This window comes from Pleurodeles waltl, chromosome 1_1 (assembly GCF_031143425.1).
Source record: "Pleurodeles waltl isolate 20211129_DDA chromosome 1_1, aPleWal1.hap1.20221129, whole genome shotgun sequence".
Taxonomy (NCBI): Eukaryota; Metazoa; Chordata; class Amphibia; order Caudata; family Salamandridae; genus Pleurodeles; species Pleurodeles waltl.
In genome coordinates this window covers 909,051,708-909,078,876 of record NC_090436.1, presented here as the reverse complement: position 1 = coordinate 909,078,876, position 27,169 = coordinate 909,051,708, and the positions used below count along the sequence as shown (strand labels likewise).

At 45.0% G+C, this 27,169-nt stretch overlaps 1 protein-coding gene across 1 annotated transcript in view; it reads right to left on the bottom strand.

Annotated features, from left to right (window-relative positions):
• Window positions 1-1,771: 1,771 nt before the first annotated feature.
• Window positions 1,772-27,169, bottom strand: part of KDM4C (lysine demethylase 4C) — a 1,395,856-nt gene continuing 1,370,458 nt past the window's right edge. The window contains exon 22 of the mRNA XM_069230128.1: window positions 1,772-6,228. Within this exon, the coding sequence (XP_069086229.1) occupies window positions 6,052-6,228 (177 nt within the window). The 3' untranslated portion in view covers window positions 1,772-6,051. The remainder of the gene's footprint in view (window positions 6,229-27,169) is intronic.

Below are 27,169 nucleotides of genomic sequence, written 5' to 3'. Positions count from 1 at the left end.
CACTGTTGTGAGGACATTTGTTGCCAGATAGTTAAACTACAGCACTTTGTTGACATGTAAGTATATGAAGGTACCTGTTGGCTGTCAGTAGAACTGTAGTCCGCCTCTATGTAAACTCCATAATTTAATCTTTTGGCTGTTACTGTAACTCATGAAATCTCTAAGAAAGTTCTCGCTTGGTTGTCAGTAGAATTGTTACAAACTGGAAACAATAGTCAACACCAGGGAAAAGCAGATCAGGAAATGGCAACAGCTTTGGTACATTTTCCAGGGACTTTGCCCATGCAGTAAACCAAGTTGATCTACAGGAAGATATCCTAGCATCTCTAGTGCACACCCAACTTAAACGTTTCTCAAAGGATGCCTCCAGTCTTATTAATCAACAATTGGACATAACATACTGTCTAAGGAAAAGTGCAAGACGGTGATCTCTTCCTGACACTCTAAGGTAGCTCAGCATTACCAGTTTTGGAAGCTGGAGCATGGCCTGCACCATTTATGGACATTATTACGAATACACTTGCTCCAGCTAAATGTGCTAACAGCAAATTGGTCTAACTTCGGTGATAAAGGGAAAGTCTGCAATTTGGGTATACAGGATTTTAATTCTGTGCTTTTTGTTTACCACACACTGATTCTTCTGTGCAGTTACTTTTTAAGGCCAGTGTTTTCAAAGTACAATATTAAGTCAGCTGTGGCAGCCCGAGAATATTTCTAAAACGCGAACAATTACATTATTTGTGCAAAATTGTTTACATTTTTAAAAATGTTTTCTAAGTGTATATTAATGTGACTTATGCCTGTCTTTATATTTGGTTTTATGTGAACCTCTTTTGAGTTCCAGAACAAATAAAAAAAAAAAAAAAAGAATAATTGAACTACAATGGCTTTGGAAATTGAAAAGATTAAGTGGCTGTAATGTGGACTCAAAATAAAATAAATCACTGGCTTGTCATGAGGATAGACTAGAGCCTTATTGGAGAGACGTTTAGGTGGGGATCACTTGCTTCCCTGCAAAGGTTTTGGAATCGGACCTCAAATGTTTCTTGGAAGTCAGGCTACAGAGGGTTTCCAAATAGAAACTTTAGAGTGTCTATGCATATGTGGTCTCCAAATGGGGTGCACAGGTGGTCTGCCAATATAATCTGCTTAAAGGATGACTTACCCCTGACTGGTTTGGGGGGGGGTGAATTCAGTTACAAAATAAAGGCTCTGCAGAAGAAATCCAAGATGTTGTTAATTAGTGATATGAACATTGTCACAGAGAAGAGGGGGAAAGAGTCTAATAGTTTCTAAAAAACAGAGTTTCTTGATAAACAGAGAGTAACCCACAGTGATAAACAATACATTTTTGGCTCCCAGAGTTTATCAGGCCCTCACTGCATAGTTACTCCAGAGCATAAGCCAAACATGAAAAGGAGGGAAGAGGGAGTACATGACTAACTTAGTTCCCGGAGAGGTCTCAATGAGAATTTTACCACATCAGGCATCTGATACTGAAACTATATACAAATTGTGATTTGTACTATACCCGAGACTGTTCCAAACTTTAATGGTAGAAGGAAGCTGAAAGTTTGTGATCGAGGAAATAAATAAATTGATCTTTTCAAATCTAGAAGCTTCAACTCAAGCACACTGCTTATTTTAGTAGTGCTTTGTTAACATGTCTGTGATTCCTCAGTGCAACATTTGAGTATGGATGTAGCAAACGGTCAATACATTTGAATGATTAACAAATATATATTTTTTCATGGAATACACTGCTAACTAGTTATATAAACTTCAAAAAATCGTTTTAATATCAGAGAAACAAGGCAAGTGGTAACAAGGTTCTACTTAGCCGTTGCCAGTAATTCTTTTTAAAACAGAATTTTCATGGTCCTAATAGAAAACTACAAAGGTTTTTACTGCAAACTTGAGTGATACAGAATGTCATGAGGTAACCGTGCACCATACTTCAGCTGGCTTGAAACTTCACGCTGCATTTTGTTTTCAACAAAGAAAATTGCACAATCTTACACGCATCTTAAAAAAATCAAAATATTTAAACATTCATAAAATAATGCCTAAGTAAACCGCAGTAATTACACAAACGTTCAGAGGAAAAAGTAGGAGTCATTTATTCATCTACTTTAACACTTACAATTGCCGACTGTACAAACTTATTCAGAATGGCTCTGTGAAGTTGAAGGGGAACTAAAGTCATCTTGTGTATATAAGAAGGAGGAGAATATATTGGCACATCTTCTGAGCTTTGTGTACATGTTTCAGTTTCAGTGAACGTAAGAGGGATGCTATGGTAGTAGTGCACATGTTGCATGACATAAGAAGAACTTCCTCTGTAACATTAAACACTCTTGAAAGTTCTCGGTCAGAATGTGCTCACAGGCAATTTGTTGCAAGCGTTCTTTTTCAGTCACACCTGCATCAGCTAAACGACCCCCTTACTTTACCTTTGATGTCACATGACAAGTTAACAGGGGACGTTCAGGCCATACACAGGCCACAGAGCAGAACAACCGGTTACCATGGTTAATTCGCAAGAGCTGCTAACAGGGATTCTTACACTTAAAAATAGAGTACATAGAGAGGAAAAGAGAAGACACTGCTTAGGTAGGTTACGAGATTAACCATGTTCCAAACTATTTTAAATGACTGCAGTTCCACTTAAAGGACAACAGATTTCACCACTGTGATCAGGTGTTATTCGTCAGCTAACACAATGTTTTGTCCATTTGGCAAAGTCTACTCCCTTGTATCTGAACATCAATAAAGTCCTCATGTGGGTTTATGCAGCTGTCTTCCCTGTGTGGACCACCTTCACGTTCATGCGAAGATAATGCTCTTCAATCGCAACCTTATTCTTACCAACCTTTTCCACCCATTGTTTATGAAGTGACCTGCATAGCGAGTGATTAGACTCAAACGGGAAGACAATAATATTAGTATAGGTCTTGGGTTTAGCTTATATGCATGTATTAAGAGTTAAACAAACACATTTGAAGGGCTAATGTACAATCTGTTTTACTAAGAGTAATTATTAAAAATGTGCTTTAAAACACCTGCTAAAATGACTTTCGTTAAGTATCAGGTCCTCACTAATTTTCACACAAAATCCCCAAAAGTACTGCATTAAGGGTGACAACAGAATGAGCATCAATTACTATTCAAAGGTTTTGAAATATAAAAGTGTAAAATCACTGTACAGAGAAAGGGATGTGTATGCGAGTGTGTTTAAAATTTAAATACCTTCCTTATAAAGTATAATGTATATTTTTAAAATGTTTTATAAAAACCGGTTTAAAAAAACATTTCAACGTACTTCCCTGGCTGCTAAAAATATAAAACAACTGTAAGCCAAACATATAACTAAGGTTTCTTGTTTTTCATTGGGACGTGACAAGTTATAAAATGGCTGCCATTTCAGCATATTTATAGGATATTAAATAAACACTTGAAGGGGGAGATCCTTAGAAGCTATTGTACCCAAAGTGGGAAGTGAAACTAAACAGTTCGTTTCTCTAATAGCACCTCTGTATTTGTCTTCTAGGCACAAATTTCACCGTTTTTATGTGATAATTCATGCTTAAATAATTTTATATAAGAAATTCAAGATGCGGTGGTCCTGCACCTTAGCATATATCCTAGAAAACTTAATGACACGGTGATTGCAAGCCTTTTATAAGAGGTCCATTATTTTGCACTAAACAATGGCTTCAGCGCAAGTAGCTACAAAAATATTTTGCGGTGTGTTTGTGCACAAGCTTAAACGGAACACAAAATAACACGGTAGATTGCAAAACCTTATTTAGCGGTGGCAAACTCACAGGCTGTGAAGCACTGCATTAAACAGGGGTTATGACACTAAAATCAACTGTAAATAGAATAAATTACATGTGCTAATAAAAAAACGAAGCGAACATTTATCTTATTGCGCTAGAAGATCAATTCCCACAAGCAAAATTTCAGTACACTGTCGGCGATTACAGATGGACGCTAGCAAGTTTTACCGTGTAAAGAAGTAAGTAATTGGCCTAAAATATTTTTCTTGAGCAGCCACTTTTGATGGCTTTCACTGCCATCCTACTGGGCTCTACGGATGACTGAACAGTGGCACTGATACTATCTATACATGGTCTCTCGCTGGGAGCTGCAGCCTCTGTGCAGAGCGTGAAGCCCAATATAAGTAAATAAACCTTGCTTGGTGTTGATCCTCCTACGAAGTGGTGATTCTGCCCAGCGCAACCCTGCCGAGAAGTGATGTTCATGGATGCTGGTTATGCCCCAGTGTAATCATAGCAATCTGCTAAGAAACACTGCTCATGCCCTTCAACAACTACATCATCACTACTGCACTCCTGGGAATGACTCCGAGCCTGGACAGGTAGTGCTTGCTCACTTTGGCACTGCTGTTGATGAATTTCTGTTTATCTGACTTATGTTGTATGGTGCCGTATATCGTTAAAACTGCTTGTGAACATTTATGTGATTGACAAGCATAAGTCATGCAACAGATGAAAAGCACATTACCTACAACACACTACAGCTTATAAATTAACTTGCATTCGAAAATGAACTAACTCATATTTATGTGGCAGAGGCTCTCTCTATGCGCAGGGGCTCTGTCGTCCATCATTCACCTGAGGTAACAAGGATGGCCACTGGATTTGACCTGCCTGGTGCCATTCCTTATTGGCTCGGCATAAACTGTACAATCGTGCCAAAGCCTGTGGTTGCCGAAGTGGAGTCCACAGGTTCATCACCACTGATGCTGGCACCCATCGTGATGGGTCAGCTGCTATGCTCATACCCAAGGTTGTACCCTCATCGTCTGTGACAGGCCATTCAACCACCAAGCAAGTGGCGCTCGACTCAGACAGAGGCAGGTGCACAGTTAGTCTGCACTGGGCAGAGGCAGTGTGGAAGCGAAGCAAAGCAAGCGGAGAGATACTGTGCCCTCAATTTGTGCACGGCCAGCGCACACTTGAGTCAGCTAGTTCAAACTGGCCGCTGGGAGGCAGTGGGTAGGGGTGTTCAGCACTGAGGTGCATTGCGAGCTCTCTACTCTCCTGCCCTGGTGACGTGCTGTGCTTTTGCCTTTTATGACCAGTGTCTTATAATGCGTCACATGATGACTCCGGCTCAGCAACTTATTTTTGCTCCACGTAATAAGGAACAGTCAGTCGCAGGTGTTGCTTGGCAGTCAGTCTTGACCATTTCACTGACCCAGACCCTTGCAAACACAATATGTCCATGCCTAGAAAATGAGTGTTGGCACTTACCACCACCAAAAAGAGGCACACATTTAGCACTGGAAACGAGGCATCTTCAACACTATACTTTGAATTTCACACCCTTTATACAGATTGCCTATTCCGCAAGTCTCTGTGAGCATTCAGCGTATCAAGATAAAGAAAATTAACTCGCCCTACATATCACAAAAAGAAAGGCATGATCTCAGGCCTCTTACAGGCAATTGTACTATTGTGTTCAAGCATCTCTAAAACAGTTAGACGAGATTCCTTGGGGATCAAAAACCAAACAATATATCTTATCGGCACCACTGCACGCACTCTGAGAACGTTCTCTGTTCACAGACTTCCCTGCTCGTAAGACTCATGACAATGACCCCCTCAATGGTCAACTTATAAGTATTGCAAGATACCCAAAAAATAACACGCAGCCGATCTTCTATGGAGCTCCACCTTCCTTTCCCTCCACAGAAGGATGAACATTTCTGTTTTTGGTTAATCATCCAAGAACATTTCCAGGCTTTCCCTTCATACTTCACATTGTCACTGTTCTGGTCACAGTAAGTGGTAAATCAACAAGAGCCAGTGGAAGTCTTTTGCAGTCAGTAGTCCATCCCAGAAAAATAAAAGTATCTATATGGTTTTTATTCACTGAAAACGAGAATTCGTATATTTAATTGAATGAATGATGCATTCTCCAAATGGTTCAGCTGTTTATGTTGGCTACACACCAATGTATTGGTTTGCCCGTAGTGCAAGTAATTTGGAATTTGCCACATTCCTTTCTACATAGTTTCTTTCATAGTTCTTCCTTGCAAGTTTTTAGGAATGAACTCCTCAAAAAAGTGCGGTACCCAGGATTATCCACAAATTCGTCCTTGAACTTGCCATTCAGCACTCTCTGCCTCTTTCGTTCGCCCTGGATGATTTCGTCTCCGTAAAATGTGTCCACAAACTTCATGTCGGAGGCCCTAGACTGAGAAGGTATAAAGAAATGTTAACGGAGTATACCTGCTAAATGGTCATCCTGTTTTCAACAGCAGTACAATTACAAAACTCTTTCTGCTAAATAACGGTAACATCAAAACAAAAATGTTGACAAATAATGGTTTCTTATTAGTAGTAGTTCCACTGAATGGCTTAAAATGCAACCCTAATTTCAAACTAATGTTCTGCAACTTAGACTTTATTACTGAGCAGTAAAAAAAAGAAGACAGTGGTAGAGATCAGGAAAGCAGAACAGCCTATTTATAGTTAGTAGGATGTCTGATCATTTTTTTTTTTGTAAAATTGTTTTTATTAATATTTCAGTACAAGAAAATAAACATGCCCATGTACATAAGACTTCAGGCGTCCCACCATACGGTGTGCTCTTCTCCCAGTTCCTCCCCATTCCAAAGCAATAGTAATAAACATCAGAGAGAAACATATGCTAAAGACCAATCCTTTCACCCTCAAATGGTGGACCAAGCCATCCGCCTCCGGCATCTGAACAGATTACAAAAATCTTACAACAAAACAAGTGTCCAATCCCTTTGATTGTCAGATTCAAATTTAAAGGCCATGGAACGGAGAGCCCTCTCCCCGAGCCGAAGGAACAGCCTTAATCCCACTCAACCACCCTCCGCACTTAGCTCCTATACATGGAAAAGATGCAGTGCTCGAAGGCGGGGACTACATGCTGTAAGGGGAAGGCCCCGTGAGAGAAACCTGACCAGGGGGTCTCAAATAAAATCAAACCCACTGCACGAGCTGTCCATTTTGTCAGCCAGACGCTGCATGGTGAGGCCCGCCATAATCTCGAGAACCACAGGGCCGCTGGGGGCAGGTCTACCTTCCTCCAGACGGACGCTAATGTGGTCTTCGCGGCCCTCAGTGCCAGCTACAAAATGGCTCGATCTCCCTGTGATTGATGTTCCAGCTCTGGGGCTCGAAGGCCCAACAGGATGTGCTTGGGTGATGTCAGCACGGGGTAACCCAATATCTCTTTCAGGTGTGAAAGAATTTTGTTCCAAAATGGACGGACAGCTGGGCAATCCCACCAAATGTGTCTCAAATCTCCCAGCATGCCACACCCTCGCCAACACCTGTCGGACACCTGGGGGTATATTTTCTTGAGCCTCTCCGGGTAGAGGTACCAGTCGTAGAGCAATTTATAGGGTGCTTCCTTGGCACCCATCGAGCGCTTATGTTTGGCTATGTCATGAAATAGGTGTTGCCAACACGCCTCACTCACTGAAGCGCCCAATACGTGTTCCCAAAAGGGGATGTGCCGAGGGGTCAGCGCCCTATGCGCTGAAGCCAATATGTTGTACAGCGTAGATATACTGCCCCTCTCTACTCCTCCCCCCTGCACAAAACGCTCCACCAGAAGAAGCTCCCTTGTGGCCGCCTTCCGCATATGAGGTTGTGAGACCCAATGCACTAGTTGCGTATAATGGAAGAGTTCGGATGGTGGGAGATGAAAATCCCTGCAACAGTTAGCAAACAAATGGATCTGGTCACCATGGAATAAATCTACAATCCGCAAGCACCCTCCCTCCCTCCATCGATCGAGGGGCGCCGCAGATTCCCCAGAGGAAAAGCCTTGTTGAAATGAATGGGGTATGTGGTGAAGGAAAGGAAGTAATTGCATATGCCCTTGTCACTTTATCCCACACCTTAAGGGTAGTGGCAGTGGAGGTACTAAGGTAAACCTTCTGTGGACGTGCCCCTCGGGGCCACCACGGGATATTCCACATAGACCATCCTGTCACCGCCCTATCCATGTGAAGCCACAACTTATCAGACATTCAGAGGGACCACTCAGCCAAAACACGCTGCTGAGCTGTGCGATAATACCCGAGGAGGTCGGGGAGTGCCAGTCCACCCCCCTCCTTGGGAGATACAAGCACTTTGTAAGATAATCTAGGCCTCAACCCCTGCCAAACAAACCTCGTGAACATTGCCCGGGCCTCTGCGAAAAACTCAGATGGGATGTCAATGGGTAGGCTCTGAAAGAGATAAAGCGAGGAAGCACCGTCATCTTGTCGCTGTTAATACGCCCCAGCCAGGAAAGCCAGAGGGATGTCCACTTCCTATAAAAGTCCTCTTGCAATAATTTAAGCAAGGGAGGGTAGTTGGCTCGGAAAGGATCGGACACCCTCGGGACCAGCTTAACGTCCAGATATGTGATTTCTTTTTTAGCCCAAGTAAATGGAAACTTGGAAGCTATCTGAGCCATTGCAGTGGCGGGTACTGTCAGATTAAGAAGATAAGATTTCCCCATGTTTACTCTAAAGCCTGCTGCCTGTTCGAAGAGCTTCAATTCTTCTTGAATTGACAGAAATGACAAGTAATGGGGTACAAGGCAGGGATCAGTGACGAACAGCAAAATGTCGTCAGCGAACAGTGAGATTTTATGGTAGTCAGCACCAAATTTAATGCCCGGAAAGTCGGGGCACACCCAAATGGGCGCTACCAGCGGTTCCACACTGAGCGCAAAGAGCATCAGGGAAAGAGGGCATCCTTGTTTGTACCCCACAACAGATAGAAAAAAATCTGAGGACACACCGTTCACCAGAATACGGGACCTGGGATGTGAAAAGTTGCTCATTACCATTGTTATGAATTGTTCCCCAAAATCAAATCGCCGCATGGTGGCCACCAAGAATGACCACTCCACCCTACTGAATGCTTTTTCAGCATTGCGTGCCAATAGAAGCGCCAGGACCCGTTTCTTAGCCATCTTTTCCATCAGATGAATGACACGACGCAAGATGTCATGCGTTTGGCGGCCCTTGAAAAAGCTCGACTGATCCTTGTGAATCAGCTCCGGCATAACATCCTCTAGTCTCCTCGCCAGAATTTTAGAGTATAATTTGGCATCGAGGTTAAGTAAAGCAATAGGCCTATAAGAGGCACAGAGCTGAGTGTCCTCTCCCACCTTGGGAATAAGTGAGACCAGAGCCTCCCCTATAGAGGGGGAACCACTAAAGGACTTGTAAAAGTGGGCAGTAAACTCGTCAGGGCGAGGAACCTTGTGCAGGGGAAGTGCGTCTTTAGCCGTCTGTACCTCTTCCACTGTAAACAGTGCCTCCAGCATTTCATTTGTCTTCTTGGAGACCTGCGGAAGCTGGAAACCGTCTAAGTAACTTCCCTGAACTTGGGCAGACGGGTGATCTGATTGATAGAGACGGGCGTAAAACCTTCTGAATGCCAATGCCTCACCCCCTCCGTAAAATGGTCCCAGCGCTTGTCAGTAATTTGTCCTATATAATACTTAGCTTGTTTAATTCGCAGTTGTCTCGCCAGTGGGGTACCTATCTTGTTACCCTTGTCATAGTGAGTTTTCTAAAGCCACAACAGTGCCATTTCCACCCTATTTGTATAAATAGATTCTAGTTTACCCTTAATGGCAACCACCCTCCTCTGGGCCTACCAGATCGGGGAGAGCCTATGGGCCCATTCAGTTCATTTTCCAAAAGGCGCTGGTCCTCAGACTTTAACCTAATGAGTGCTGACGCCAAGGAGATGCACATGCCCCTGATAACCACCTTAAAAGCATCCCACGCAATGGGGGGGGGCGGTATCGCCCTCCCCATTTAGCTGGAAGTACTCTCTGATAGCTTTCCACAGCCCAGTACGAGGCGCGGAGTCACAAATCAGGACATTAGGGAAGTACCAGCATCTGGCGGAGGGGCGGGTCAAGGACCATTCCAGAGTAACCTCCACAGGGGCATGATCCAAAATAATAATCGGGTGAATGGCCACAGATCTCAGAGTCTGTTGCAGCGGTTTGCTCAGAAAGATATAATCTATCCGTGAGTAGGATCGATGAGAATGAGAAAAGAAGGTGTAATACCTCTCCGTTCGTTGAGGGCACGCCAGGCGTCAAAGAGACCCATGCGGTGTAAGGCAGATTTCACGGATCTGGTAAAAGTGCCTGTCTGTGATCGTGTGGGTGTGTTGTGCCTATCGCTAAATCCCAAACTAACTTTAAATCACCTGTACTGCCATTTGATGGAGTTTGTTTTGACCAATGACTTTGTGTTTCACCACTGCGCATATTAGTTGCTCAATGTTCACCAGTAGCACATGGTATGTTTTGTTCAGTTGAGCCGCCTATGGGCTTTGACATGGCATTAGCCATTACTTTCTGTATTCAGTTTAGCCGCCTATGGGCTTTGACATTGCATTAGTCATTACATTCTGTATTCTGCCTATTGGCTTTGACATGCTGTATCCAGTCTAGCCGCCTATTGGCTTTGACATTGCATTCCTATTGGCTTTGACATGATGTATTCAGTTTAGCTGCCTATTGACTTTGACATGCTATTAGATATTCTGCCTATTGGCTTTGACATGATATTATACATTGCATTTTATATTCAGCTCAGCTGCCTATGGGCTTTTGACATGATATAAGACATTGCATTTTGTATTCAGCTCAGCTGCCTATTGGCTTTGACATGATATTATATATTGCATTTTGTATTCAGCTCAGCTGCCTATTGGCTTTGACATGATATTATACATTGCATTTTATATTCAGCTCAGCTGCCTATGGGCTTTGACATGATATTATATATTGCATTTTGTATTCAGCTCAGCTGCCTATTGCCTTTGACATGACACTAGACATTGCATTTGATATTTAGGTTAGCTGCCTATTGCCTTTAACATGACATTGCATTTGATACTTAGGTTAGCTGCCCATTGCCTTTAACGTGGAGTTAGACATTGCAGTTGAGAATCCAAGCTGTGTTTTTGCACCAGAGAACCAAGATGTTTTTCTCACAGTAGACTAGACATGATAAGAGAGAGTACATGGGTGTTTTTCTCTTCGCTTGAGCTTGGGAACAGGAGTAGTCTTGGAGACCTGGCCAGTCTCCAAAAGGCTTGCTCAGTTTCCCAGGTCTGAGAGGAGGGGGCACACCTTTGTAACGAATGTAACAGGCTGCAGAGAGTCAGATTCGAATCTGCCGGACCTCGTGCTGGAGCTTGGCGCCAGCTGCCAGCAATCCCGTGTGGGTAGATGAATCTCTTTCTCGCGGCTGACAGGGGTCATCAGCTTGCAGACCTTAGAAAGATGAAGCTGTAGATAATTTCCCACACGGTGAAGTATTTGTTTTGCTTTGCATTCAATATCTTATAAATATAACCTGCTGTGTATATTGCAAACTGATATATTTTGTTTGATTAACGCGGACTTGAAAGCTACTAATTCGTCATTCATAAATATTGTGGTTGGGGAAGAATTAACAACAATAAAAGTCTTCTTTGACCTCAGAAGTGCATTTCTGTTGTGTTATGTTAGTGCTTAGAAACTAGATAAGAGGAAAGCATTACAATTGGTACCAGAAGGCGTGGGGTCGGTCATTAAGAGGTGATTAAGAGGGTGTTGACGAGTTAGTAGATTTCTAAGTGCACACTTTAAAAGTGTAATTGTTTTTTTGTTGTTTGGAGAATTACAGAAATTGTTTTTTTTTTTGGAGAATCACAGTAGCACGGCAGACCATGTCTGGGAATGCATGTGTTGATAAACTGCCTGATGGTGCTAAGAAAAACTGTGAATTGTTTTCTGTTTGGAGAATTACAGAAGCACAGCAGACCATTTTTGAAAATGCATGTGTAGCTAAAATGCCTGATAGTGTTTTGAGAAATAATTTCTGTTGTACATATGTAGAAAAAGTGTCTTTTGGAAGTAATGATGACAGAAAGGTCTGGATACCTTTATCTGCTTACAGAGAAATGCAGGAGAAATGTAGGAAGTTGGAACATGAAAATAGGAATTTACGTGAGCAAATTAGCCCGACTGAAAGTTATATAAAGGCTGTTTTAGAAGAATCTTTCTTGTCCCATTCCAGTAATGAGGGGGTTAAGACAGCTCCGAGCTGCACTGAGTTTTCGTGTGAGCCAGGGTTTTTGGCAGACAAAATGCATTCCTTAACTGATAACACGGACGAGAGAGACCAGAATGTGATTTACGAGTTACCGTTGCAAAATGCACAAGTAAAACGAAGGATTTTAGAGCAAGAGACACCGAGTTGCATTAGCTTGTTTGATTTTTGGAAAAAGAATAGCCCTCATTTGAGTGAAATCCTAACACTTTTGTATATGGTCACTGTGAAAAATTATATGCAGCTGCGCGCTTGTGATTTGGCAAATGAAATAATGCAGACTTTAGGTTTCTGCGCAGTGCAAGAAGGAAATACTTATGTACATGTAACTCAAGAACAAGGAAAGAAAATAGTGCCCCTAGCTAGAATCATACAATGGATCTGGTACTTGCAAGACAGGGCTAGAGTACCACAGATAAAAGAGTTATCAATGAAGTTGTGTGCACCATTTGAATTCGTGTCTACTGAAGATAAAAAGCATGTTTGTTTTACTAATGATTCATTGACTGAAATGTTGCTTTCTGGCACAGTAGAAGGAACAGCGTTGTATAATGTGTGTCAGATTTTAAAGCAAGAGCTACGTGAGATGTGTCATTTTTACGCTGATTTTTGGTCCATTGCTAATGTTTTAGCACCTAACTGGTTCAATTACCTTGCAGATGTTAATGAGAAAAATTCAGAGAGAGAAGTGTACACCCAGAATTCTGCCTTAGTGGGGATGGCTAAGTGGGTGCCCCAGAAATGTGAACAGCTGAGAGAAAAAGCCACTTACAGGTGGGCAGAGATGAGAGAGATGCACATTCCCCTAGTTTTGATAAAAACTGTGCAGCACGCACAAAAGCAATCTGTCATGCAAGCAGTCACAGAGCAGTTGGGGAGAGGAAAGTTACCAGGACAGGAATGGCAAAGTGATCAGGTTTTAGGGAGCGTGATTGCTGCAGATTACCAAGGAAAAATCGAAATTATGCTGATACCTAGAAAAGAATCTGATTCATTCATACAAATTGGAGACAGAATGGCCCAACTTGACAAAAATGCAGTGAATGGAGGTTTGGTAAAGAAGGAGTCTGCCCCAGCCCTTCTGACAGTGCAAGAAAAGGGAAGCTGTGGCGCAGCAGATAAAAACCTCAGTGCTGATGTGTGGGCTGAAGCCCCAAGTGACCCTCCAGAACCTGCAGAAATTATAACAAAGGGCCCCAAAAACGTCCTGCTGATTATAAAACAGGGAAAGAAAGAGGAAGGGTGCAGTTTAAATGAAAAATGTTATTTGCAAGAAAAGTCATACTTGTTTCTTTTGCAGATCCTACCACGTTTCGCCACTGTCCCTGAGTGTGCTGTGTGGTCCCCTTTCCAGTGTGTGCGTGTGGGGTCGGGGAAGGGACCGAACCCCCAACTTGAACCTGGCTGAGTAAAGTGCCAGCACCATGGATCCATTTTGCGCAAACTGCGCCTTCAGTTCAAGTTCAACTTGTTTGATTGCATTCTTCCACTGGAACTAAGCTGTGTTTTTTTTTTTTTTTTCCCTTCTCGTATGGAACTCTGACTTTTGCTTACCTTCCAGCAAACCTTTCAGGTGGACCGTGCATCTTTACATGAGTAGAACTCATGCCACATCAAATTGCTAACACTGTTGAATTAGAGACTCATTCAGAGTACAAATTGCTCAGTCTTTTCTATGTAGATGTATCTGATGTGAAAAGTTATGAAATCAATGTGTTAATTCACTTCTATTGCTTTACAGGGATTGTTTTGATCATTCAAATGTGACTTGCTGATAATGTTTTTTGTGCTGATGTTTTTTTTTGTTTTTGTTTGAAACAAGAGATATGTGAAACAAAAATTCATTGGTCAAAGGGCGGAATGTACTGCCATTTGATGGAGTTTGTTTTGACCAATGACTTTGTGTTTCACCACTGCGCATATTAGTTGCTCAATGTTCACCAGTAGCACATGGTATGTTTTGTTCAGTTGAGCCGCCTATGGGCTTTGACATGGCATTAGCCATTACTTTCTGTATTCAGTTTAGCCGCCTATGGGCTTTGACATTGCATTAGTCATTACATTCTGTATTCTGCCTATTGGCTTTGACATGCTGTATCCAGTCTAGCCGCCTATTGGCTTTGACATTGCATTCCTATTGGCTTTGACATGATGTATTCAGTTTAGCTGCCTATTGACTTTGACATGCTATTAGATATTCTGCCTATTGGCTTTGACATGATATTATACATTGCATTTTATATTCAGCTCAGCTGCCTATGGGCTTTTGACATGATATAAGACATTGCATTTTGTATTCAGCTCAGCTGCCTATTGGCTTTGACATGATATTATATATTGCATTTTGTATTCAGCTCAGCTGCCTATTGGCTTTGACATGATATTATACATTGCATTTTATATTCAGCTCAGCTGCCTATGGGCTTTGACATGATATTATATATTGCATTTTGTATTCAGCTCAGCTGCCTATTGCCTTTGACATGACACTAGACATTGCATTTGATATTTAGGTTAGCTGCCCATTGCCTTTAACGTGGAGTTAGACATTGCAGTTGAGAATCCAAGCTGTATTTTTCCAAGCTGTGTTTTTGCACCAGAGAACCAAGATGTTTTTCTCACAGTAGACTAGACATGATAAGAGAGAGTACATGGGTGTTTTTCTCTTCGCTTGAGCTTGGGAACAGGAGTAGTCTTGGAGACCTGGCCAGTCTCCAAAAGGCTTGCTCAGTTTCCCAGGTCTGAGAGGAGGGGGCACACCTTTGTAACGAATGTAACAGGCTGCAGAGAGTCAGATTCGAATCTGCCGGACCTCGTGCTGGAGCTTGGCGCCAGCTGCCAGCAATCCCGTGTGGGTAGATGAATCTCTTTCTCGCGGCTGACAGGGGTCATCAGCTTGCAGACCTTAGAAAGATGAAGCTGTAGATAATTTCCCACACGGTGAAGTATTTGTTTTGCTTTGCATTCAATATCTTATAAATATAACCTGCTGTGTATATTGCAAACTGATATATTTTGTTTGATTAACGCGGACTTGAAAGCTACTAATTCGTCATTCATAAATATTGTGGTTGGGGAAGAATTAACAACAATAAAAGTCTTCTTTGACGTCAGAAGTGCATTTCTGTTGTGTTATGTTAGTGCTTAGAAACTAGATAAGAGGAAAGCACTACATCACCCAACCAGATTATCTCGCCCTCTGCATAGCCCTCCAGCTCGCCCAGGAATTGCATAAGAAATTGGGTCTGACCACTGTTAGGAGCGTACAAAGTAGCTACTGTACACTGTTTGCCCCCCAGGCTGCCCTTTATCATTAAGTATCTGCCCTCCTTATCCTGCTTGGATCCTGCCTCCTGTAAGTGAATCGCCCTGTGGAACAGGAGGGCCACCCCACAGTGTTTCGTTGGCGCAGAGGCTGAAAAAATATAGGGGTACTGTTTGTGACACAGACGGTGTCCCTCCCCCCTCTTCAGATGCATTTCCTGTAGTGCAACAATATCATAATGGTGATCGTCGAGATACTTCCATACCAGGGACTTCTTATTGGGGGAGTTCAACCCTCTAACATTCCAAGATAACACATCCAACATTACATCACAGTAACCCAAAAGTTCTTGACAAAGCGATCTACCGCATCTCCGGCATCTTGCCCCCTTCCCCACATCCTCCCCCACCTAGCATCCCAGGTGTTCCCCAGGCCCCCCACAAGGCTCTCGAATAACAAAAAGGGATAATGAACACAGACCCAATAGAAAAAACAACTCTTACACAACATAAACAGAAGAACAAGAAAACACAGAATAGCAAACTTCCTTACTATCCGCATTATGTGAATGGGGTATGACACCGCATACTCCCCCCCCCCCCCCCCAGACCATTCATCTTTCCCAAGTCAACAAGAGTGGAGGAACGTCTCAGGGCTCCTCGAAAGCGGCAAGAGCAGGGTCTCGCCAAATCAGGCTGCTGGCAGGCAAGTCCAAGCCAAGCTCCCCAGAGTCAGACCGTCTCTCTCATGAAGAAGCTTCATCTCCGTCGCCCTACCTCTATTAGGACCCCTACTTGGAGCCACCCCATTGGCTCCCCCAAGACCTCTCCAAAACCATTGCAGAAACCGGACAGTTGGAAAATGTCACCTCCTGGGGGTCCTCCTCCCTCTCCTCTGCTGTCTCCATTGCTCCACTGAGGCGGAGGGGCCATTCCCCCCTCCCCCCGCCGGGTTCCAGCGGCAGCAAGGACTCCACCCTCGCTCTCCGACTGTAGGCCCAGTGCAGTCGCCGCCTCATCGACGGCCGTGTAGTGGCAAGCCTTGTTATGGAGTTCGAAAGCCAGGCCAAAGGGAAATGTCCAACGATACCCTATGTTTTTTGCTCTTAGGGCCTCTGTCATAGGGCGGAACTGTGGCCGCCGAGCCAACGTCGCTGGTGCGATATCCTGATAGAGGGTGCAATGTGCCCCCTGAAAGGAGACAGTGTCCTGTCATCTCACCTGTAAGAGAATGCGTTCCTTGACCTTGAACAAGCTTAATTTGACCAATATGTCTCTAGGCCTTCTCCCTTCACCTGCGGCCCTCTCCCAAGAGGGTGGAGAAAAGGCCAACCACAAAAGCCTCCAGGTCTGGCCCTTCAGAACCTTCTTCCAGACCCCACACTGTGATGTCGTCCCTGCGCGCACGATTTTCCAAATCTTCGCACTTAAGCGTGGCAAGGTGGAGTTGTGCTTTGATACTCGTGATCTCACTGTCCACCGGGGCAACCTTCTGCTGCAGGTCCTGCATCTATGTTTCCAGATCTAGAGTGCGGGCACCCACCGAGTCCACATCCGCCTGGAGTGGGGATAATTTCCAATTGACCTGAAACGTATCCAACGTCGCCTTAAAATCGGCAGTATGTTTCCTCCTGAAGTTCCACCTTGAAGATGCGAAGAGAGGCCAGGAGGTCCTCCTTCGTGAGCGCCATCTCTCCCTCCTCCAACAGGCCTACGCTTCCCGCTCCAACTGGGGTAAAATAGTTGGAGACCCTGTTGGCCTGCGCCTTCCGCCGAGGCATATGTTCCCCCGGGGACCGTTCACTCAGAGAAGCACACTGTCACTTGCTCATGCCGGGTAACAGGCTCGCTCTCTTCTGCTGGGGTGTCTTAGCTCCTCACGGGGGTCCCCGCCAGGCTTCTGCACATGCCACGAGGGGAGGGGAGGAACCGGCACTACTCCCCCCATCAAGGGTGCGCCAGCTCCCCTGCAGGGCCACCACCCAAAGTCCTCTTGGTGGCTCAGCTCGTCTCTCCCAGGGGCCCCTTCAATAGGCACTGGGGACTCACCATCTCACCCAGGCATGCCACACTCGGACTCTGCGGGGTACCCCACTTGCAAAGCCATCCTCTGCTCCTGTCCCTCCAGGGGCAACCAGTCTCGCTGGGTGTCAGCACCCCTCAGGGTCCAGCCACGTCGCGTTGCCACTGTGTGGGCCCCTGCCACCACAGGGGAGCCCGCGCTAACTTTTCCACTGTGCCAGGTGGCCAGTACTCCCCCCCCAGGTCGCCATCCACGGTCTTCGCTCTGCACCCAGGCCGCCACCACCAGCAGTAGAGGGGCCGCAACACCAGGGACCTCAGGAGGGCCCGCACCAACCAGAGCAAACCGCCCTTCTTTACCACGTGGGCTCCCCCTCCAACAGAGCCTGCTGTGACTTCACGTGCACCGGGTGAGGGGGAAGGCCCCCTCTGGCCCTGCAGCGCCAGCAGCCCCCAGTACCTACACAGGGCTCCAGTCCCCAGCCGTGCCTGCTCTGTTCCTCCTGCAGTGCCTCCCGGCCCACACCACGAGGCGGGCCAACCGCCCTGCCGGGGCTGCACAGCTCATGGTCCGCGTGGCTCAGGAGGTTCTCACCCCTTCCCGGGGCACTCAGTAGCTTTACCGGGACGGGGGTGGCATGGCGCTCCCACACAACGCTCCTGGACTCATGGCCCGAGGGGTTTTCGATGAAGCCGTCGAATTTCATATCCGACTGGCCATGTTGGTTGCCCCCCCCCCTCATCTGTAGTTTTTTTAAAGAATATCCCAGGCTTTATTCCTTCTTTTTCCTTGTCTACTGAGGTAGGGTAGAGATTTTTGTTACACAATGGTGGGGATTGGCACAAAAGAAAAGTGGCTATAAGGGAAATCACCACCTAAAGTGTCAATGGAAGGGATGGGAAAAGAGTTTAGAAAGGAAGGCTATAACATATAATGAATGATGATATAATAAAATGGATTGTTTATTGAATACAGAACATAATCAAGCACTGACAAAGCCTACAGGCCCTGCCCTTGCTTGCTGGTGCAATTTATGAAAAAGTATGCATGTATGTTATTTCCATTGTGCAGTTAAAAGGCAGTGAAGGACTACACAAGGTCAAAGAGGAGCACAAAGTCAATGTGTGATATGAGAGGTAGCTAATTTTCTTTAAAAATAAAAAGTAAAAAAGAAACTATGGTGCCACCGAAATGCGGCTACCTTATACTTGCAGTAATCATTTTAAACGTAAAAATTATTTGCAGATGCAACTGTATTACGTGTGACTTTTTTTTTTTTTTTTTAAATCATTCATTTATGCCATTTTTAGGTCGAGCCTAGGCAGCACGCATGTGCTGTCTGCAAGACATAATGTATTTAATCTACAGGCTTTGAACCAGGCCCACTATTGCCATTCGTTCTTTGTTTTGCTTGTCTTAAAAGCTTCCATTTTTCTAAATGTCCCTTCCTTTGTGTACTTAGTTCCATCCCAGGTGGTTTCACTAAGTGAAAGATAACCCCTGCTCACCCGCTTGGTAGCCTGGCACAAACAGTCAGCCTTATCTCAAAAGCAATGTTTAAAGCATTTGCACTTAACACACAGTAACACAGTGAGAAAAACTACAAAAGGACACCACACAAGTTTTAGAAAAATATATATCTATTTAAAACAAGACCAAATATGATAAAAATCCAACATACAATAATAAAAATATGAATTCTTCATGATTTACTCAAAAATATAGTTCCTTGAAGTCAATAGCTCCACCTGGGGCTATCATGGCATCATGAGCAACAAAACCAACAGTTCAGGCCGGTCACAGCGTCGCGGGCCAGCTACGGTGTCGGGACAACCCGCAAAAAGTACCTCGAGTTTGTAGGGCGTTGTGATCCTCATGGTGAGCTGCGGTGAGCAGCGTCACTGACGTCACGGTGTGGGTTCCTGAGTCGGTGCAGGAGTCGTCGGGCCCTTGAAGTCACAAGCCTTGCCGATCGAACTCTGGGCTGATTAAGTCAGGTGCGCCAGTGTTGATGGTTTCGTGGCTGCAGTGCAAAGCGGAACGATGCGACGTGAGGTGCCCACAAGTCACGGTGCAGGCAGCAGCTCGGTAACTGTGTCCAGCGGCGTCGGTGAGACCAGGGCTGCAGTGTGAAGCAGGGTTGTGCAATGTGCAGTGTCCACAGGTCACGGTGCAGGCAGCGGCGATGTCATTGCGGAACCGCGGCCCAAGCCAGCGGTGCGGGACGGTGCTTAGTGACCCTCACGAGGGGTGTCCACAGGCCACGGTGCAGCCAGGGATGGCTGGTGACGACACTGGAGTCGATGGTGCTGGTGGACCAGTGCTGTGGTGCGGGACGGGACGGTGCTTCGTGCGCCTCACAAGCGGTGTCCACAGGCCATGGTGCAGGCAGTGGCGCAGGTGTCAGCAGGAGTTGTGTCGTCGGGGAGGCCCAGGCTAAGGTGTGAGCAGGCGGTGCCAGAGGGCGGGGCCCACAAGGCGCGGTGCGAGCAGCGGCTCAGTGAAGTCATCTGATGATGGCATTGGTGAGACAATGGTCACGGTACAAAGCAGGGCAATGCAACTCCATACGGCATTGGCAGGTCACGGTGCAGGCCAGCGGCTTCATTGGCGGCAGCGCAGTGTTTTTCTCCTTATACAGCACAGAACACACAGTTCCCAGTGCTGCAGGTCAAGGAAACTGAAGTCTGTGGTGTCCCTGAGACTTCCAACAGGAGGAAAGCTCTACTCCAAACCCTTAGAGAACTTTCTCAAGCAGGACACACAGCAAAGTGCATCCTTTGCACTCTAAGGCAGAAGCAGCAACTGCAGGCCAGTCCAGCAAAGCAAGACAGCAAAGAGATAGTACCACCCTCCAGCTCTTTTCCTTGGCAGAGGTTCCTCTTGATTGCAGAAAGATTCTAAAAGTCTGAGGTTTTGGGTCTTCTTATACCCTGTTCTGCCTTTGAAGTTGGCGAATTTCAAAGCAAAGTCTCAAGTATTTGCAAGATCCTTCCTTGTCCAGGCCAGGACCCAGACGCACTCCGGGGGGTTGGGACTGCATTTTGTGAGGGCAGGCACAGTCCTTTCAGGTGTAAACAACCACTCCTCCCTCCTATGATATAATTAATGTCCTTGTTTGTTTTTCTTGTGCATGATAAGTGCAACCACAGTTCTAATTGTAGTGTGCAACAGTGAATCTCTGTGAAGCCAGCCCTAGTGTTGCAGTACTTATCGTTATGGTATTCAGTTTGGGTTTTTGGTAATGCAGTGTTAGTAATTGTGCCAACAGTTATTTTTATCCAAGAAAAGTGCTGGAGCATCCCAATGTTCTTCTACCGCTCCCATGCCCATATCAGAAAGAGAGATTCAGTTTCAAGGAAGTTGAGTGCACTAACTCTACTATCACTCTGTCAACAACCTGCCCCCGAAGATACAGGGTGCCTGGCTGGACCGGAAAGACATGAGTGTTTTGTCTCTTTCTTTTCCACTCCCCCTTTCCTTTGGGACACCTGCCGGGGTTTCTGTGTCCATCAGGAAGTGCCGGGAGGTGTTCCAGTAGGTGGGGGGGGGGCATACCATCGCCCCTGCAGACATCCCGCTTTTCAGGTGAGTGGCCCGTCTCGACAGAAAGCCAAGCCACAACATACAAGGCTGCCTGGGCGATGGATTCCTCAATGGGTACTTTCAAAGGTTTAGCACAGGCTTTACCAGCTGATCAGAATGCTCCATCTTTATTATATTTAACTAGGGCCCTAGTGGGATTACAGAAGGAAGTTCTTTCCTTAAAGCAAGAGAACCTGGAGTTGCACACTGAACTACAGCGGTATAAACCAAAAGACACCCCTGGGTAGGAGTCAAACTAAAATAAAGATCTCCAGTACAACAGGCCCCTAGGTTTGACCCATCTAATCATGTTCCCAGACCCGATTCAGGCCCAATGACTTCCACCACACAACCCATGCAGGTAATGGTCACAACACCAACCCCTGTGCCGTTAGCTGCTCCAGAAAGGTCTTTTGGAGATAGAGCCAAGTTCAAAAAAAAATGTAACCATTGCCAGCTACAGTTTTTGTGTCGGGCAGCTGCATTCCCCAACCATGCTGCAAAGGTAGCTTTTATTATCTCTTATTTGGGAGGCAATGCAGCTAGTTGGTCTATTCTGCTGGTGGAGCGCAATGACCCTATACTGTATGATTTCAACTGGTTCAAGGAAGCCTTGCGGAAACTGTTCGTCAAACACCTCTTCGTGCAAGCCAGTGACAATGAGTTGCTGATTTGCGCCAAGATCTACTGTACATCACCTCTCTCAATCAGTTGGTGGCAGAGACTGAGTGGTCCGAGGAGAAGAGGACCTACGTCTTCTATCGTGGCCTTTGGGATGATCTCAAGGATGTTGTAACCCAAATTGTGGAACCTCCTACAGAGTGTTCCGAGCTCATTGACCTGATGGTACAATTGGATCACCGCTTGAGTGAACGTAAGGGAGAAAAATTCTGAGGTGACACACGCTTAGTGGTGCTCAAAACTGAGAAAAAGGAGTCCACCATTCCTACTCATCATATACCTGAGCCCATGCAAATTGGCAGCGTGCAGGGCCCACTATCTAAGGAAGAGAAAGAACGTAGGAAAACATTGAAACTGTGTTTATACTGCAGTAAGGCAGGGCATTTTGCTCAGGAATGTCCTAACAAGCCTACTGCTCCAAAGAAAGCCATCGGAGCGGTAACAGAGCATGAATTCTCTCTTCCAGACCAGGCGGAAAACTAACTGGCTCGATAACTTCTGAGACCATTTTATCGAGTGCTTCTTTCAATATGGTCTCACATCTTTTGGCTAATACCACCAGTCAAGTACCTCTACATCGAACTCTTATTGTGATGTTAGTGTTGCCCCCTCAGGTTCGTAAGGTCATTCCCATATTGCTTGATTATGGGGCTAGCGGAAACTTTTTAGACTTGGGTTTGGCTAAAACCCTAAATATTACGACTGTCAGAAAAGATGTCCCTATACCACTGAGAGCCGTGGATGGCTCAGAATTGTCCTCAGGGCTTATCGTTTATCAAACAACACCCTTGTCCATGCTTTGTGCACACAACCATACAGAAAAAATTCAGTTTGACCTCATAGGTACCCCAGTATATGGAACCATTTTGGGGATACCCTGGCTTCAGTTACACAATCCCAAAATTGACTGGGCAGCTAGGACAGTGGCATTAGACTCTAAACATTGCTGGCACTCCTGTTACCAAGACAAACCATTACTAGTGACATCCTTGCATTGTTGGTCCACACATAGTACGGCTATCAAGCCGGATGACACACTGGCCATTCCTGCACCGTATAAAGACTTCCATGATGTCTTTAGTGAACAGAAGGCCACCCAGCTGCCACCAAATAGGTCATACAATTGTTGTATAGACTTGATTCCAGGGGCAACACTACGATGTAGTAGGGTGTATGCTCTTTCCCAGCCTGAGAATCGATACCTGCGAGACTACCTGGATGATCTATTGGCTAAGGGTTTCATTCGTCATTCAATGTCACCAGTATTGTCATCTTTGTTCTTCATGCCCAAGAAGAATCGCGAGCTCCGCCCCTGTATAGATTATTGCGCAGTGACCATAAAAAATCAGTATCCACTTCCATTGATCCTGGTACTTTTAGATCAGGTACATCAGTCGGTCATTTATACTAAAATTGACCTCCGGGGCACCTACCACTTGATCCGAGTGATGAAGGGGAATGAGTGTAAGACGGCGTTCTGAACTAAATTCGGACTCTTTGAGTACACAGTGATGCCTTCGGGTTGTGTAACGCTCCTGCAGCGTTTCAATTTTTCATCAATGAAGTGCTGCAGGAGTTTCTGGATATCTGTGTAGTGGTATACATAGACGACATTTTGATCTATTTGTCTTCCACTAAGGCACATTTAGGGCAAGTAAAACGGGTTTTACAATGGCTTCGTGAGCATCATCTCTTCACCAAGGTGGGAAAATTTGTTTTTCACGCTACAACTGTAGAATTCCTGGGATATGTGATCACTCCCGATGGAATTTCCATGGATAGGTCCAAGGTACAGGCCATCCTGGATTGGGTAGCCCCAAGATTAATCAAGGAAGTGCAACAGTTTTTGGGCTTCGCAAATTTTTATCGGAGATTTACACCCCACTTCTCTACTGTGGTATCTCCAATAACACGTCTCCTACAAAAGGGGGTTAAGTTCCTCGGGGATGCAGAAGCTGAGAAAGCCTTCCAACATCTTAAAAACCCATTCACTGAAGCACCCATTCTCCCTAATCCTGACCCAGTCATTTTTCGTGGAAGCTGATGCTTCCCAAATGGCAGTGCGTGGTGTCTTGTCCCAACGAGATCCTGAGTCTGGGCATTTCCATCCAGTAGCTTACTTCTCAAAGAAATTGGTACCCGCAGAGCAAAATTACACGGTGGCAGAGCGAGAACTTCTGGCCATCAAGCTTGTCTTCCAGGAATGGCGTCACCAACTACTTGGAGCTAGACACACCGTAACTATTTACACAGATCACCGTAATTTACAGTTTTTTCAAGTGACCAAGGCCCTGACAACTCGTCAATTACGCTGGTTTCTATTCTTTAATGAGTTTGACTTCGTAATCATCTATAGGCCCGGAACTACACAACAAAAGGCAGACACGTTGTCTAGGATGAGTTTCTTCTCTGATGTTGCGCTAGAACAGGTCAGAAGCATTATACTCCCACAAAAAATTGTGGATGTGTGCACTTCCCAAGAGCTCCTTGAGAAAATACGGGTAGCCCAACACAAAGTTCCCTGTTCAACTGATGTGTATGAAAAAGAGGGTTTACTATACCATGCTGATCAGTTGTACGTCCCTACCAAAGAGTTGCGGGATACAGTGTTCCATTGGGGACATGATCCTGTCCTCGCAGGTCACCCGGTTAAGAAAAAGATGTTAGATCTTGGTCAAAGATGGTTTTGGTGGCCCACACTTGTGCAGGATGTCAGAAGCTACGTCCAGAATTATTCCACCTGTGTTCGGACTAAAACCCCACATACTCCAGCCACAGGATTGTTACTTCCCATGCCAATGCCGGTAGCCCCATGGCATACCATAGGTATGGATTTTATTTCTGATCTCCCAGCTTCCAATGGACACACTGTCATACGGGTGGTTGTAGATTACCTAACTAAAATGGCTCATTTTGTTCCATTACAATGCCTCCCTACGGCTTCCAAGCTCTCTGATTTGTTTGTCCAACACATTGCACGGCTTCATGGGTTGCCCACCACAATTGTTTCCGATCGTGACCCCCAGTTTATATCACGATTTTGGCGCAGCTTCTGTTCCTCTGTTGGTATGGTTGTCCTCTTGTCCTCTGCATATCATCCCCAAACAGATGGGCAGGTGGAACGTGCTAACCAATTGCTGGAGCAAATCCTGAGATGTTACATTGATACATGGTCTACTGAGTGGGATAAGGCTTTACCTCTTGTTGAATTTGTATATAACAACCAGTGTCCACATGGCTACAGGAGTATCCCCATTTTACTGTTTGTTTGGTTTGCACCCAAGAATGCTACCTATAACTGGGTCCCAAACATCCATAAGAGTCCCATCAGTACAGAAACACCATAAAGAGTTACAGGAGATTCAAAAACAAGTACAACACCATTTAAAACTCTACCAAGATCATGTAAAAAAAAAACACAAGCAGACAAAAGAAGGAGACCTGCTCCCTCTTATCATATAGGAGATCAGGTGTGGCTCTCATAAAAAAATCTCCATCTTGCAGGATCCAGAAAATTGAACCCCCGATTTCTAGGCCCCTTTCCTATTGCCAAAATCATCAATCCTGTGGTAGTAGAACTGACATTGCCAGATGATTTCAAGGTACACTGTGTGTTTCATGTGTCGTTACTCTGTCCCTAACCCCCTTATACCCGTGATGCCCACCACCTCCCCCGGTAAATGTACACGGGCAATGGGAATTTGAAGAGGCCAAAATTCCTGACTCCAGGCGCGTCCGTGGTGTTCTACACTATTTATTAGCTTGGAAAGGCTATGGGCCTGAGGACAATTCCTAGGAGCCCGTGCCCACAGTTCATGCGCCACATCTTACTAAAATAATCCATCTCCTGCACCCGTCCAATCCCCGCCCTTTGAGAGGGTTCTTGGTGGGGAGGACTGTCAGGAATCCCCAAGGTGCCTCCTGCATTATCTGTCAGCATCCCCAGGGATTAGGGTTAAATCATATCTCTGTTCTTGGTTAAAACTTCATGTTTCTAAGTAAACAATATGCTGTGTTACACAATTGGTTTTATCAATGCTTGTTTTACCAATGCTTGTTTGCTAATGTGAGCAGGTGTAGACATGTGCTTCTAATTGGGTGTGGTGACTCATCCACATGCGGAAACTCAACTGCTTTCCTGATTGGCTATAAATAGCAGAGTGAAGCATGTCTCCCTGCTTGGCAGTTCAGCCCCTGCTGTCATCCTCATATTCAGGACTTTTGAGGCAATTATTTCCTTTGTTCCTGTACCACCTGACACCAGGCATTCCTCCAGCACTCCGGAAAAAACTGCAGCTAAGTGACGAGTAATCTACAAGGAGTTTGTTCTTTGAGAGCCGCCCTTTCCTAGAACAGCTGGTGTATTTCAGACCTCGTATTTTTGGCACAGTGCTTACCTTGAAGAGACAAATGCATTTCCTGAACATTTTATATTATTATTGTAGTTACTTGCCTAAATGTGCTTCAGGAAATCTGCTTGAGCTCAAGTACTACAAAAAGTGACAGTGCAATTTTAAAAGAGCATTTACATGACTTTTCTTTCTCTAATAGCATAACTCTTGGATTTAAATTGTGTCATTCATGCATGTGTTTCAGGTTTGAGGAATTTACTTTTTGAAGGGTTTTTCACACACACAGTGAAACCAAACCAAACTGTGCCACCCTAACTGTTTGAATCCAGAGTGGACATTTGTATTTCTTGGATTGTTTTTGTTCCTTTTAGTTTAACCTATGCATGCAGGAAAGTTATATGTGAAATAATTAATGACCTTGTTTGTTTTTCTTGTGCATGATAAGTGCAACCACAGTTCTAATTGTAGTGTGCAACAGTGAATCTCTGTGAAGCCAGCCGTAGTGTCACAGTACTTATTGTTATGGTACTCAGTTTGGGTTTTTGGTAATGCAGTGTTAGTAATTGTGCCAAATTCTACCGCTCCCGTGCCCATATCAGAAAGAGATTCAGTTTTGAGGAAGTTGAGTACACTAACTCTACTATTACTCTGTCAACAACAACCTGTCCCCCCAAAGATACAGGGTGCCTGGCTGGACCGGCAAGACGTGGCAGTGTTTTGTCTCTTTCTCTGCCACTCCCTCTTTCCTTCTGGGACACCTGCTGGGGTTTCTGTGTCCACCACGAAGTGCAGAGAGGTGTTTCAGGAGGTCGGGGGCATACCATCGCCCCTGAAGACATCCTGCTTTTCAAGTGAGTGGCCCTGTCTCAACACCTCCCATCTAGCTCAGATGGCTCATCAGGATATGCAGGCTACACCACCGCCCCCTTTTGTGTCACTGTCTAGAGAGGTGCAAAACAGCCCAACTGTCAAACTGACTGAGACAGACATTACACAAACAGCCAGAGTCACAGAATGGTTTAAGCAAGAAAATGCCTACTTTCTAAAAGTGGCATTTATAAACAGACAATTTAAAAAACAACTTCACTAAAAGATGTATTTTTAAATTATGAGTTCTGAGATCCTAAACTC